Below are 15061 nucleotides of genomic sequence, written 5' to 3'. Positions count from 1 at the left end.
GGCAAATGGTCTGTGGCCACCACCTGCAAATCCATTCCTTTTATAGGGGTTGTCTTGCAAATTGTCTAATTTCCACCTGGTGGAAATTAGACAATTTACCAACAGGTGAAATTGAGTCACAAATCAGTGTTGCTTCCTAACTGGACAGGTTGATATCTCAAAAGTGTGATTGACTTGGAGCTACATTGCATTGCTTATGTGTTCCCTTTATTTTTTTGAGCAGTGTATTTATAACTCACTTGTTTTAGGAATCAACATTCCAGGTTGTTTAGGTCTATGGTGTGACTCTGTCCGTTAATGAACGCATATGGGCCACGGAAAACAGTCTTCAGACCTGCCCTCCTTGCTTGCTCAACTTTCGGCCAAACAGCTTGCCGTGCCTCCCTGTCTTCTTTGGTGAGATCTTCTGCGAAGCGGACGTTGAGATTCTTGCAGACTGGGTGATGTTTGGTGGTTCACCAGAGTTCATCCCTGTAGAGCCGTCCAGTGAACTGGACACGATGATCTGATGAGGGCGGCTGTTGTTGTTCGGCCCCAGACGGTGCACAGAGTCCAGGATGAGATCCATCTCCTCCTTCCAGTGTGGAACAATCTCCCCGATGATTTCAGCGACGAGCTGTCGTGTATTCTCCTCCTATTCTTCTTTCAGGCCTCTAAGTCTTAAGTTCCATCTTCTCTTGTAGCGCTCCAGTTCAGCAGCTCTCTTTCCCACCTCTGTAGCTCTCTTGTCCACCTCTGTGTTCTTCACACGAAGTTGTTTTATTTCTTCATCCAACTCTGTTTTTAACCTTGATTTCGGCCGAGTTAAACTCGACCGCTTTTGTGATGTTAGCAATGGTCAGTGTGTTTTGTTTCAACTCCGTCTTGAAATTAGGGATGCACCGAAAATTCGGCCACCGAAAATTTTCGACCGAAAATGGCCCAAAAGTGCATTTTCGGTTTTCGGCCGAAAGACCTAAATGACCAAAAGAACACGGCCAAAACAGAATTGTGATGATGCAAGCAAAAAGCGCAGCCAGCACACGGTTATCTGGATAAGAGCCAACATGTCTGCGGTGTGGACGTATTTCAATATCTCGGAGAAAGACCCACGGATAGCGATTTGCAAAACATGCAATGCTGAAATTTCAAGAGGGGGGTGTGTCTGCAAAGAGTTTCTCCACGTCGGGTTTAATTTATCACCTGAAATCCAAACATCCCGATTGCCATTCTGAATATGAGAAGAATGCGGCGCAGAAAAGAAAAGTCAATCCGAGCACGCCCACTCCGTCTGTAGCGGACTTATTTGAAAAGGCAAGAAAGTTTTCCAGTGATGGTGCTAACGCAAAGGGCATAACACAACAAAATTATGGAGTTTATTGCCTTAGATGATCAGCCGTTCTCTGTCGTAGAAGATGTGGGATTTCGTAGGCTGATTGATCACATTGAGCCCCGTTATGCCATGCCAAGCAGACGGCATTTCTCAGACGTGTGTTTACCTGAGCTGTTTAATGTTGTTGCAACTCATGTCCATGAGCTTATAGCATCAGATATTACAGCTATCAGTTTCACGACCGACATGGAGCTCAGACGTCAGCCTCACCAGTATGCTCAGTCTAACCGCACAGTGGATCGATACAGATTTCAAGCTGCAAAAGATTCTGCTCCATTCACAAGAGTTTAGAGGGTCACATACAGCAGCAGCCATTTCTGCTGCATTCGCCAATATGTTCGACACCTGGCATATCGACCGATCTAAAGTGCATGCCATAGTCAGTGACAATGCAAGAAATGTGGCAAAAGTGATAGAAGACAGCCAGCTGAAAGGAATACGGTGCATGGCCCACACACTACATCTGGCTGTGAATGAGGGAGTGTTGTCTCAGCGCAGCGTAAAAGACGTATTGGCTATAGGCAGAAGAATTGTTGGCCACTTTAAACATTCTCAGCTGGCCTATTCCCGCTTACAGTCTATGCAAGATCAGTTTGGAACACCAATAAAACGGTTTCAACAAGACGTGAGTACACGCTGGAACAGCACTTTTTACATGCTGGAAAGCCTCTTTGCGCAAAAGTGAGTCTTGGCTGCATACAGCGCAGACCACGAGCTCCCCGCGACATTCACTTCCCACCAGTGGGTCTTAATAGAGAACATTCTCTCTCTTCTTGCCCCCTTTGAGCAGTTAACTAAAGAGATCAGCTCCGCTGACGTATCTGTAGCAGACGTTATTCCGTTAATTGCGGCACTAACGCGTCTTCTAAGCAAAGAGGTTGAGACGGACCACGGAGTGAAAACAATGAAAAGCACACTCTTAGAGTCTGTCAACACACGTTTCACTGAGATCTATTCGGATCCTCTGCACTTCATCGCGACTGTACTTGATCCGCGTTATAAGGATCATTACTTGGATGTGGGATTAAAGCAGCGCGCATGTGAAATGATCCAGGCTGCGATGGATGCGGACAACCCGCTTGGAGACGGACCAGCGCACAGCGCGGGAGGAGAGCAGAGCGCAGAAAAAAGGACTCGTCTCTCTGCACCAGATGAGGGGCATGCACCTTCCTTATCTGATATGTTCAATGAGATCCTGCAAGAGAGTGCCCCAAATAATAGGTAGGCTATTCTGTTCTGACTTACTATATGTGACTGTCAGATGATTTTATTTTTCTGCTAGACAGTTTTTATTTTATTTGATAAAAATGTTTATGCACTGGCCCTTTATCTTTCTCAAATATCAGGCTGACAACAAGCTCAACCGCTCAACAGTTGGATGGTTATCTGTCTGAAGTCCCCATCTCCAGAAGTGATAACCCTCTTGCCTACTGGAGAAATAACCATGGCCTCTTTCCTGACCTGGCAAAGATGGCATGCAAGTACTTGTCTGCTCTGTGCACAAGCACTGACAGCGAGAGACTGTTCAGCGCTGCAGTTCATGTTCTCGATGAGAAGAGGAACAGACTTCACTGTGATAAAGCAGAGAAGCTACTCTTCATCAAGAAAAACCTGCCACTTTACCTCAAGAAGTAGAATGGACGTGTGTCTATTGTTAAAATATTTGTTTTCCACTTTGCACATCCACAATTCTTGGTGAATTTGTTGTTGTTTAAGGCCTACAGGCTATGGCAATCTTTGCTTTGATACACTGTTATGTTGTAGGCCTACAGAGAAAATATTGTTGTATCTTTCAGCAGTTGCACTTGTTCTGAATGCACTTTGTTGTAGTACTCCTACAGAGAAAAATGTAAAAGGCACTTGACTTAAATGCACTTTGTGTTTTTATGAGAGAACATATTTAATTTTACAATCTTTCAGCAGGCCAGTCAGTTATAGGCCTGTACATTATTATTCAATGTATACATGAGTGGGGTCAAGTTAAACATTTTGTTTTTAATTTTAATTTATATTGTGCATTGTTGTAATGTCAGTGCTAAATAAATATTGTCATACTTTTGTAACTGATTTATTCTTTGAATTGCAATGCCTTGATTTTAGTGAGGTTAGTACACAGTCATAGCCATAAATGCAATGGTTCTAATAATTGACAATCATTTCTTTCGGTGTTTCGGTTTTCAGCCTTGGTTTCCTCATTTTTGGTTTTCGGTTTCGGCCAAGAATTTTCATTTCGGTTCATCCCTACTTGAAATCCTCCATCATGTTGGGGAGAGTACCGATGGCAGCTAAGATAGCAGCATTCGAGGTATCCTCGGCATGGGCTCCAGCAGTTGTGGCCTCGTTTACTTTTTGTTTTTTTCCTGAGGACCTGGCAGCTTAGCAGGAGGTGTAAGGGTGTTTTTCCTGAGGACCTGGCTGCTTAGCAGGAGGTGTAAGGGTGTTTTCCTGAGGACCTGGCGGCTCAGCAGGAGGTGTAAGGGTGTTTTTTGTGCCTTTGGTGTTTGTCTCCATGTTCTCTGGACCGCAGTAGTCATGCATTTGGAGAGCCTTTAGCTTCGCGTTAGCTTTAGCCATTTTTAGTTTAGAGTGTGCTTTAGAAAGTGACCGAAATGACCTACTCAGTTCTAAGAGCGACTCCGACAGATTCGAACACAAACAGAGAAAGTTTCCTGTGAGTTTTTTGTCCAAGTTTGTCAGTTTCAGGGTTTGTTACGTGAGCTGTTTATGCCGCGTCCGCTCCCTCCGCCATCTTGCCGGAACTCCCCATAAAAAGTAACGTTAGCCACCGACTCTCTGGCTTCCATGCTGCTTTCACACGGTTCACTTCCGTTTTCCGGCGCGTTCGTGACATCACGAACGTCATGACATCACAGATGACGCTACATTAAAAAAAAAGGCAAACTTGCTGGAACTGTGAAAGGAGTCAATTGCCTATTTTTAGCGGGTTTACCCACGTTTAAAAAACCCACTTATACACGCTAATTTTGGTGTAAAAGGGGTAAAAGAGGTCATCTATGTGAAGAGGGAACAATCATCCCTGAACCGAGGTGGGATCTAAGAGTACTGTCACCATCTTACAATGCTGTGATTGCAACTATTCCCCAATCCTCTGTGCATAGTACACATGATCAATAATAACTCTAGTTAATGGGCATGGCAGTTTGCATATGAAACCAATCGTTTTCGGTCGTTATGCCACTGTATTGTTTCTAAGGGTGGGGATACCTGCAGTCTGAGACTGCAGAGGTCACTTAGATGAGTGTTGAAACGTTCCTCTCAATAAACGTTGTGTCCAGATGAACTGATTCAACTTTCTGTGACAAATTGTGGTTTTCCACAGCAAGGCTGAATGGTTCGAAGCACAGAGAGAAACCATTCCAACGCCATTTCCATTAGAGCAGGGTTTGGTGTGGAATGGTAACAGACCTGGTTCACCTCTGAATTTCCAGCACTGCTGGATAACCATGCTCAACGTAGCCAAATCATGCCTGAAGGAGGGCTTAATAATGTCGCTGTTCAATGACTGGTCTGACATTCATGAATGATTAAACATATCTGTCAATAAACGTATCCATACGCCATTGTCAATAGCACGCGCCAACAAACAGGAAACTGGTATGACCGCTGCAGTACAAACCGGAAGTCAGTGGACTACAGTTATGCAAATTTCTTATAGACTGACAACACTTTACTTTGAAGAACATTATTTTTCCATATATTTTTTTAATTCTTTTGTTTTGTGTGTGCACCCCTGGCATTAACAGTTTGTGTTCACAAGACTACAGTTATGCACAGAGTGCATCGGGTATGCAAGGCACCATTCTAACGTGCATACTAAAAGAGGCACGAGAGGAAGGGTCCAACAAGAGACAGACACACCACTATGGCTGCAGATAAATGAATGACATGGTGACGTACAAAGAACGCAAAAGCATTTGGATGAATTTCAACAACTTGACCCAACACTTGTGAAGGATATCGTATTTACAAAATGCAAATTTCATATCGTCAGGGCCTCCTCACAACCTTCACAACCAGAACAGAACTGCAGGTCCAACAGCGGGGTGTATGGAATAGCCCAGAATCCGATTACTTTAAATTACAAATCATTTCGGTACCGAAAAGCGTAAGACGAAGTGACGTAAGTGCACACCAACCAAAAAAAAAATCGCTGGCAATTTGCTAATTAAGAAGGTGGTATTGAAGCCGTGTAGGATCATTAAACAGCCACTGGAAGGAGACGGTATTCCCATCGCTACGGCGGTGTCTGGACGGTAACCCCAGGTTTGTGAAACTCTCGCGGGATTTTTTTAATCCACTCCGACTTCGCGTTGCGCGTTAGCGAGTTTCGCAAGTCTGGGGTTACCATCTAGACCCGTGGTTCTCAACCTTTTTGGGGTCCTGGACCCCCCTGCGTATTTTTGATCTACCCTGAGGACCCCTCCACCTGATCTTGGGGGAGGGGGGTTTCAATTTGATAGAAACAGTAGAAACTGCATTTTAAATTGCATTATAGCATTTATTCACTCTTTGGGGCAAAAATAAGAGCTTTCAGTTGTAACTTAGATATAGTTAACAAAACAGAATTCTTATGCAGTAACTTTTAACAATGCAAACGGGAGCGAGATCTCTTATTAAAATACAATAAATTACACTTGTGAAACAGATGTAATTAGAGAAAAAAGTCCTGTTACCCTTTATAGTTTAGGTAGATAAAGGTCTCAGTCACATTTGAGTAAAATAATCCTATTTCTATAAATGTCATAGGATCTTTTTTTTAAAGATATTTTATTTTCACGGACCCCTTGCAATTACACCACGGACCACTAGGGGTCCGCGGACCCCCGGTTGAGAAACACTGCTCTAGACGCCAGCGTTTGGCTTACTCGCTGTCCTATCAACAACAACAACAACAACAAGCTACCAAAAGGGCAACATTTTGGGAAAAGTCAGCTATTTGGGCTTATGAAAACCTACTAGTAGCTCAAGCGAAGAGAGGAATACGTGTACAAATGCACCACAAGCTCATGTTTTGCAAACGAGTGGCGGATACGCCGATAGGAAGACTCGGCAGCGAAAGTAATCATCACTTATCCTCGACGTTATCCAACACTGAACAGAAATAAAACACAACTTCAAAGATCCTCACCAACACAAAACCACACCGTGGTTAGCAGTGCAAGCCATATGTCAGCGATACCGACGCATGTGAACTTAACTGACCAGGCGAATGAAGCCGAATCCCCGGTCTCGGTTGATGAACACCTCGCTGGCCTCCCCGTACTTGGCGAACAGCTTCTTGAAACCCTCCTCCGAGATATCGGTCGGCAGATTCCCGACGAAGAGGCGGCAACGCTGGGTGAACGTCTTCTCCCCCGGCCTCCGAAAGCTCCTCAGATCCAGCGTCATCTCCAGCGAACTCTGCCCACCTCTGTCCCCGGGTCCCTCTGCTGGACTGGCGGCGGCGTGCTGAGGGGGAGGTGTTGGGCCTTCTTTGTCCGGTCTTAACTGGTCCGTGGCCGGGGAGTCGGTGCCCCGTTTCGCCGGTTGAGGGGACGTATGGCTGTGCATGTTCACCGGTTTCAAATTCCTGTTGGCCATTTTCGGACAATACGACGATAATAACGTCAGCTTTCCGTGGCGGAATTAGTTGAAACTTTGCAGCGTGTTTGAGCGAGTTACGCCAGCGCTCAGGGTGACTACGGCGAGCAAGATGGCGGTTACCTTCATTCAAACGCGAGAGGAGACAGCTAAGTCTCGCGAGACCAGGAAACCGCGACACGTGAGCCCCAGAGTTTATCTCCATGCGGCGTTCATCCAACCATCCGTCGAAGAAGTTGATGGATGGTGGGATAATGTAGACTCGACTCCAAAGAAATGATCCATTTATACTACCTGATTTCTAAATCCGCGAAAAAAAAGGCCTATTCACGTTTACAAACGGTTAGTAGTACCAAATGATTTATCCACGGCGGCCCAGTGGTTAGTGCTGTTGCCTCACAGCAAGAAGGGCCTGGGTTCGAACCCCCGGTGCTTTCTGTGTGTAGTGTGCATGTTCTCCCCGTTTCTGCGTGGGTTTCCCGCAGCTGCTCCGGTTACCTCTCACTATCAAAAGACATGCATGTTAGGGTTTATACCCCTGAGCAAAGTAATGGGATGATGAACTGGAGCTGGTCCCTGGCGCTACACTGCGGTTGCCCACGGCTCCAAGCATAGGTTTCCTGGCTCATAGACATACATCTTCACCATTTCCCATACATGTTTCAAATGAAACAACACCCAGTAAAAAAAAAATAAAAAAAACGTGTTTATCACATGTGGTTTGGCAATTATCAACGTTCCAATGAAGACTTTCTTGGTAAATCCAAGATTGTAACATAGTCAAAAGAATATGACATTGTTTGTGATCTATTTCCTCAATGTGTAACTTGCTACACCCTTGATCATTACCTCAGGCTACATCTTTGATCACTGCGCTAGGAAAAAAGAACAACAATTGGTGTTCATAGGAGAACACCACCGAGAAAACCACTGCGCTGCCAAAAAACAAACAACACCCCCCCCTCCCCAACATTGCATGTCTTTATACGTGCTCAGTAATCCAGGCAAGAAAATCCCAGAAAGGTTGAATCAGTTCATCTGGACACAACGTTTATTGACAGGTACGTTCCATCGCTCATCTAAGTGACCTCTTCAGTCTCACGTTACTGCAAGTACCTCCACCCTTATAAACAATACAGTGGCATAACAACCCAAACCAGCGATCAGTTTCATATGCAAATACCCATGATCAGTTTCAATGGCCATGTGTACTGTTTGCACAGGATTGGGGAATGTTTGTAATCTCAGCATTGTAAGATAGCGACAGATGGACTCTTACCCCCCCCCCCGGTTCAGGGATGGTCCCCTCTTCACATAGATGACCTCTTTGACTCCCTGTTCAAACCAGCATTCCTCCCTATCGCACATCCTTGACAGACAACAACATTGTAGCACGTCTAAAGTTTGCCAGATCACCAGAATGTTCCACAATGCTTCTGGGACAACTCTCTGTGGACAGATGAGACAAAAGTTGGCAGAAACACAAAATGCTGTGTTTGGGGGTAAAAAGGGCACTACACACAAACACAGAAACTTCAACCCAACTGCTACCAACTACAGGAGACCACCTTCCTAAATAGGCCTAAATAGGTTTTACTGCAGGTTTGAAAAGCAAACTTTCACACCCCCCTAGCCTCTCTCTCCAGCCACTCTCCCCTCCCTACAGAACCCCCACCCACACTCAGGATGTGTGTTGAGGACGTGTGCCAGCTCTTCCAGAGACAGAACACCAGGAAGGCACTGGGCCCGGATGGTGTGTCACCCTCCTGTCTTAAAGTTTGTGCTGACTAGCTGGCCCCCATTTTCACACTGATCGTCAACAGATCCTTGGAGCTGTGTGACGTCCCCTCCTGCCCACTCCCCAAAAACCCCCGTATCACAGGATTAAATGACTACAGACCCATTGCCCTAATGTCTGTGGATATGAAATCCTTCGAGAGATTGGTGTTGGCCCACCGGAAGGAAATCACAGGCTCCCTGCTCGACCCCCTACAGTTTGCCTACCGAGCGAACAGGTCAGTGGACGATACAGTCAACATGTGATTGCACTACATCTTCCAACACCTCGACTCCCAAGGGACATACGCAAGGGTCCTGTTTGTAGACTTCAGCTCAGCGTTCCAACACCATCGTCCCAGATATCCTCCACTCCAAACTCACCCAGCTCACTGTACCAGCCCCCATCTGCCCGTGGATTAAAAACTTCCTGACAGACAGGGGGCCGCTGGTGAGGTTGGGGAATAATCACATCACAAATATGGTGGCCATTTGATCATGGTGGGCTATCGTCTGCTATAGCCATCCCTGGCCACGTTGGGGGTGGGCGTGGTCACGTGGCCACAGCGGGCGTGGCCTCTAGTACATTACATTCCATGTCAACAAACAGTAACAATAAAACACGTGAAAGTCACAACTCAACAATTAAAATGTATTATTTTGTTCATGAACATGAAGTCAACTGTCTGTCACTAAGAAAAATAAGCACAATGGCTACGCTGAATGCGATCACTTTTATCAGTACGTCTGTCTCCATGTACACCAGAAAACAACTTCTGCTGTCTTCATCTACACCTTCTGCTGTCTCCATCTACACCAGAAAACAACTTCTGCTGTCTCCATCTACACCAGAAAACAACTTCTGCTGTCTCCATCTACACCAGAAAACAACTTCTGCTGTCTTCATCTACACCAGAAAACAACTTCTGCTGTCTTCATCTACACCCTCTGCTGTCTCCATCTACACCAGAAAACAACTTCTGCTGTCTTCATCTACACCCTCTGCTGTCTCCATCTACACCAGAAAACAACTTCTGCTGTCTTCATCTACACCCTCTGCTGTCTCCATGTACACCAGAAAACAACTTCTGCTGTCTTCATCTACACCTTCTGCTGTCTCCATCTACACCAGAAAACAACTTCTGCTGTCTTCATCTACACCAGAAAACAACTTCTGCCATCTTCCCCTACACCAGAAAACAACTTCTGCTGTCTTCATCTACACCCTCTGCTGTCTCCATCTACACCAGAAAACAACTCCTGCCGTCTTCACCTACACCGGAAAACAACTTCTGCTGTCTTTATCTACACCCTCTGCTGTCTCCATCTACACCACAAAACAACTCCTGCCATCTTCATCTACACCAGAAAACAACTTCTGCTGTCTTTATCTACACCCTCTGCTGTCTCCATCTACACCAGAAAACAACTTCTGCTGTCTTTATCTACACCCTCTGCTGTCTCCATCTACACCAGAAAACAACTTCTGCTGTCTTTATCTACACCCTCTGCTGTCTCCATCTACACCAGAAAACAACTCCTGCCGTCTTCACCTACACCCTATGCTGTCTCCATCTACACCAGAAAACAACTTCTGCTGTCTTCATCTACACCCTCTCTGCTGTCTCCATCTACACCAGAAAACAACTTCTGCCGTCTTCACCTACACCAGAAAACAACTTCTGCTGTCTTCATCTACACCCTCTGCTGTCTCCATCTACACCAGAAAACAACTCCTGCCGTCTCCACTTCTGCTGTCTTCATCTACACCAGAAAACAACTCCTGCCGTCTTCATCTAAACCCTCTGCTGTCTCCATCTACACCAGAAAACAACTCCTGCTGTCTTCACCTACACCAGAAAACAACTTCTGCTGTCTTCATCTACACCCTCTGCTGTCTCCATCTACACCAGAAAACAACTCCTGCCGTCTTCATCTAAACCCTCTGCTGTCTCCATCTACACCAGAAAACAACTCCTGCTGTCTCCATCTACACCGGAAAACAACTCCTGCCGTCTTCATCTACACCCTCTGCTGTCTCCATCTACACCAGAAAAACAACTCCTGCCGTCTCCATCTACACCAGAAAACAACTCCTGCCATCTTCATCTACACCAGAAAACAACTCCTGCCGTCTCCATCTACACCAGAAAACAACTCCTGCTGTCTTCATCTACACCCTCTCTGCTGTCTCCATCTACACCAGAAAACAACTCCTGCTGTCTTCATCTACACCCTCTCTGCTGTCTCCATCTACACCAGAAAACAACTCCTGCTGTCTTCATCTACACCACAAAACAACTCCTGCCATCTTCATCTACACCAGAAAACAACTTCTGCTGTCTTTATCTACACCCTCTGCTGTCTCCATCTACACCAGAAAACAACTTCTGCTGTCTTTATCTACACCCTCTGCTGTCTCCATCTACACCAGAAAACAACTTCTGCTGTCTTTATCTACACCCTCTGCTGTCTCCATCTACACCAGAAAACAACTCCTGCCGTCTTCACCTACACCCTCTGCTGTCTCCATCTACACCAGAAAACAACTTCTGCTGTCTTCATCTACACCCTCTTTGCTGTCTCCATCTACACCAGAAAAAAACTTCTGCCGTCTTCACCTACACCAGAAAACAACTTCTGCTGTCTTCATCTACACCCTCTGCTGTCTCCATCTACACCAGAAAACAACTCCTGCCGTCTCCACTTCTGCTGTCTTCATCTACACCAGAAAACAACTCCTGCTGTCTTCATCTACACCCTCTGCTGTCTTCATCTACACCAGAAAACAACTCCTGCCGTCTCCATCTACACCGGAAAACAACTCCTGCTGTCTTCATCTACACCCTCTGCTGTCTCCATCTACACCGGAAAACAACTCCTGCTGTCTTCATCTACACCCTCTGCTGTCTTCATCTACACCAGAAAACAACTCCTGCTGTCTTCATCTACACCAGAAAACAACTCCTGCTGTCTTCATCTACACCCTCTGCTGTCTCCATCTACACCAGAAAAACAACTCCTGCCGTCTCCATCTACACCAGAAAACAACTCCTGCCGTCTTCATCTACACCAGAAAACAACTCCTGCCGTCTTCATCTACACCAGAAAAACAACTCCTGCTGTCTTCATCTACACCCTCTCTGCTGTCTCCATCTACACCAGAAAACAACTTCTGCCGTCTTCACCTACACCAGAAAACAACTTCTGCTGTCTTCATCTACACCCTCTGCTGTCTCCATCTACACCAGAAAACAACTCCTGCCGTCTCCACTTCTGCTGTCTTCATCTACACCAGAAAACAACTCCTGCCGTCTTCATCTACACCCTCTGCTGTCTTCATCTACACCAGAAAACAACTCCTGCCGTCTTCATCTACACCCTCTGCTGTCTTCATCTACACCAGAAAACAACTCCTGCTGTCTTAATCTACACCCTCTGCTGTCTCCATCTACACCAGAAAAACAACTCCTGCCGTCTCCTACTACACCAGAAAACAACTCCTGCCGTCTCCATCTACACCAGAAAACAACTCCTGCCGTCTCCATCTACACCAGAAAACAACTCCTGCCGTCTTCATCTACACCAGAAAACAACTCTGCTGTCTTCATCTACACCCTCTGCTGTCTTCATCTACACCAGAAAACAACTCCTGCTGTCTTCATCTACACCAGAAAACAACTCCTGCTGTCTTCATCTACACCCTCTGCTGTCTCCATCTACACCAGAAAAACAACTCCTGCCGTCTCCATCTAAACCAGAAAACAACTCCTGCTGTCTTCATCTACACCAGAAAACAACTCCTGCTGTCTTCATCTACACCCTCTGCTGTCTCCATCTACACCAGAAAAACAACTCCTGCCGTCTCCATCTACACCAGAAAACAACTCCTGCCGTCTCCATCTACACCAGAAAACAACTCCTGCCGTCTTCATCTACACCAGAAAACAACTCTGCTGTCTTCATCTACACCAGAAAACAACTCCTGCCGTCTCCATCGACACCAGAAAACAACTCCTGCCGTCTTCATCTACACCAGAAAACAACTCTGCTGTCTTCATCTACACCCTCTCTGCTGTCTCCATCTACACCAGAAAACAACTCCTGCCGTCTTCACCTACACCGGAAAACAACTTCTGCTGTCTTTATCTACACCCTCTGCTGTCTCCATCTACACCACAAAACAACTCCTGCCATCTTCACCTACACTGGAAAACAACTTCTGCTGTCTTTATCTACACCCTCTGCTGTCTCCATCTACACCAGAAAACAACTTCTGCTGTCTTTATCTACACCCTCTGCTGTCTCCATCTACACCAGAAAACAACTTCTGCTGTCTTTATCTACACCATCTGCTGTCTCCATCTACACCAGAAAACAACTCCTGCCGTCTTCATCTACACCCTCTGCTGTCTCCATCTACACCAGAAAACAACTCCTGCCGTCTTCACCTACACCCTATGCTGTCTCCATCTACACCAGAAAACAACTTCTGCCGTCTTCACCTACACCAGAAAACAACTTCTGCTGTCTTCATCTACACCCTCTGCTGTCTCCATCTACACCAGAAAACAACTCCTGCCGTCTCCACTTCTGCTGTCTTCATCTACACCAGAAAACAACTCCTGCCGTCTTCATCTAAACCCTCTGCTGTCTCCATCTACACCAGAAAACAACTCCTGCTGTCTCCATCTACACCGGAACACAACTCCTGCCGTCTTCATCTACACCCTCTGCTGTCTCCATCTACACCAGAAAAACAACTCCTGCCGTCTCCATCTACACCAGAAAACAACTCCTGCCGTCTCCATCTACACCAGAAAACAACTCCTGCCATCTTCATCTACACCAGAAAACAACTCCTGCCGTCTCCATCTACACCAGAAAACAACTCCTGCTGTCTTCATCTACACCCTCTCTGCTGTCTCCATCTACACCAGAAAACAACTCCTGCCGTCTTCACCTACACCAGAAAGCAACTTCTGCTGTCTTCATCTACACCACAAAACAACTCCTGCCATCTTCATCTACACCAGAAAACAACTTCTGCTGTCTTTATCTACACCCTCTGCTGTCTCCATCTACACCAGAAAACAACTTCTGCTGTCTTTATCTACACCCTCTGCTGTCTCCATCTACACCAGAAAACAACTCCTGCCGTCTTCACCTACACCCTCTGCTGTCTCCATCTACACCAGAAAACAACTTCTGCTGTCTTCATCTACACCCTCTCTGCTGTCTCCATCTACACCAGAAAACAACTTCTGCCGTCTTCACCTACACCAGAAAACAACTTCTGCTGTCTTCATCTACACCCTCTGCTGTCTCCATCTACACCAGAAAACAACTCCTGCCGTCTCCACTTCTGCTGTCTTCATCTACACCAGAAAGCAACTCCTCCCGTCTTCATCTAAACCCTCTGCTGTCTCCATCTACACCAGAAAACAACTCCTGCTGTCTCCATCTACACCGGAAAACAACTCCTGCCGTCTTCATCTACACCCTCTGCTGTCTCCATCTACACCAGAAAAACAACTCCTGCCGTCTCCATCTACACCAGAAAACAACTCCTGCCGTCTTCATCTACACCAGAAAACAACTCCTGCCGTCTTCATCTACACCAGAAAAACAACTCCTGCTGTCTTCATCTACACCCTCTCTGCTGTCTCCATCTACACCAGAAAACAACTTCTGCCGTCTTCACCTACACCAGAAAACAACTTCTGCTGTCTTCATCTACACCCTCTGCTGTCTCCATCTACACCAGAAAACAACTCCTGCCGTCTCCACTTCTGCTGTCTTCATCTACACCAGAAAACAACTCCTGCCGTCTTCATCTACACCCTCTGCTGTCTTCATCTACACCAGAAAACAACTCCTGCCGTCTTCATCTACACCCTCTGCTGTCTTCATCTACACCAGAAAACAACTCCTGCTGTCTTAATCTACACCCTCTGCTGTCTCCATCTACACCAGAAAAACAACTCCTGCCGTCTCCTACTACACCAGAAAACAACTCCTGCCGTCTCCATCTACACCAGAAAACAACTCCTGCCGTCTCCATCTACACCAGAAAACAACTCCTGCCGTCTTCATCTACACCAGAAAACAACTCTGCTGTCTTCATCTACACCCTCTGCTGTCTTCATCTACACCAGAAAACAACTCCTGCTGTCTTCATCTACACCAGAAAACAACTCCTGCTGTCTTCATCTACACCCTCTGCTGTCTCCATCTACACCAGAAAAACAACTCCTGCCGTCTCCATCTAAACCAGAAAACAACTCCTGCCGTCTTCATCTACACCAGAAA

At 46.1% G+C, this 15061-nt stretch overlaps 1 protein-coding gene across 3 annotated transcripts in view; it reads right to left on the bottom strand.

The window, feature by feature from the left end:
* Positions 1-7075, bottom strand: part of pspc1 (paraspeckle component 1) — an 84921-nt gene extending 77846 nt beyond the window's left edge. For all 3 annotated transcript variants that reach the window (XM_056301280.1, XM_056301278.1, XM_056301279.1), the window contains exon 1: positions 6596-7075. In XM_056301280.1, the coding sequence (XP_056157255.1) occupies positions 6596-6973 (378 nt within the window). In that variant the 5' untranslated portion in view covers positions 6974-7075. The remainder of the gene's footprint in view (positions 1-6595) is intronic.
* Between the last annotated feature and the right edge of the window lie 7986 nt (positions 7076-15061).

Source organism: Lampris incognitus, chromosome 21, assembly GCF_029633865.1.
Source record: "Lampris incognitus isolate fLamInc1 chromosome 21, fLamInc1.hap2, whole genome shotgun sequence".
NCBI classification, from domain to species: domain Eukaryota; kingdom Metazoa; phylum Chordata; class Actinopteri; order Lampriformes; family Lampridae; genus Lampris; species Lampris incognitus.
This window is presented reverse-complemented; position numbering and strand designations above follow the sequence as displayed.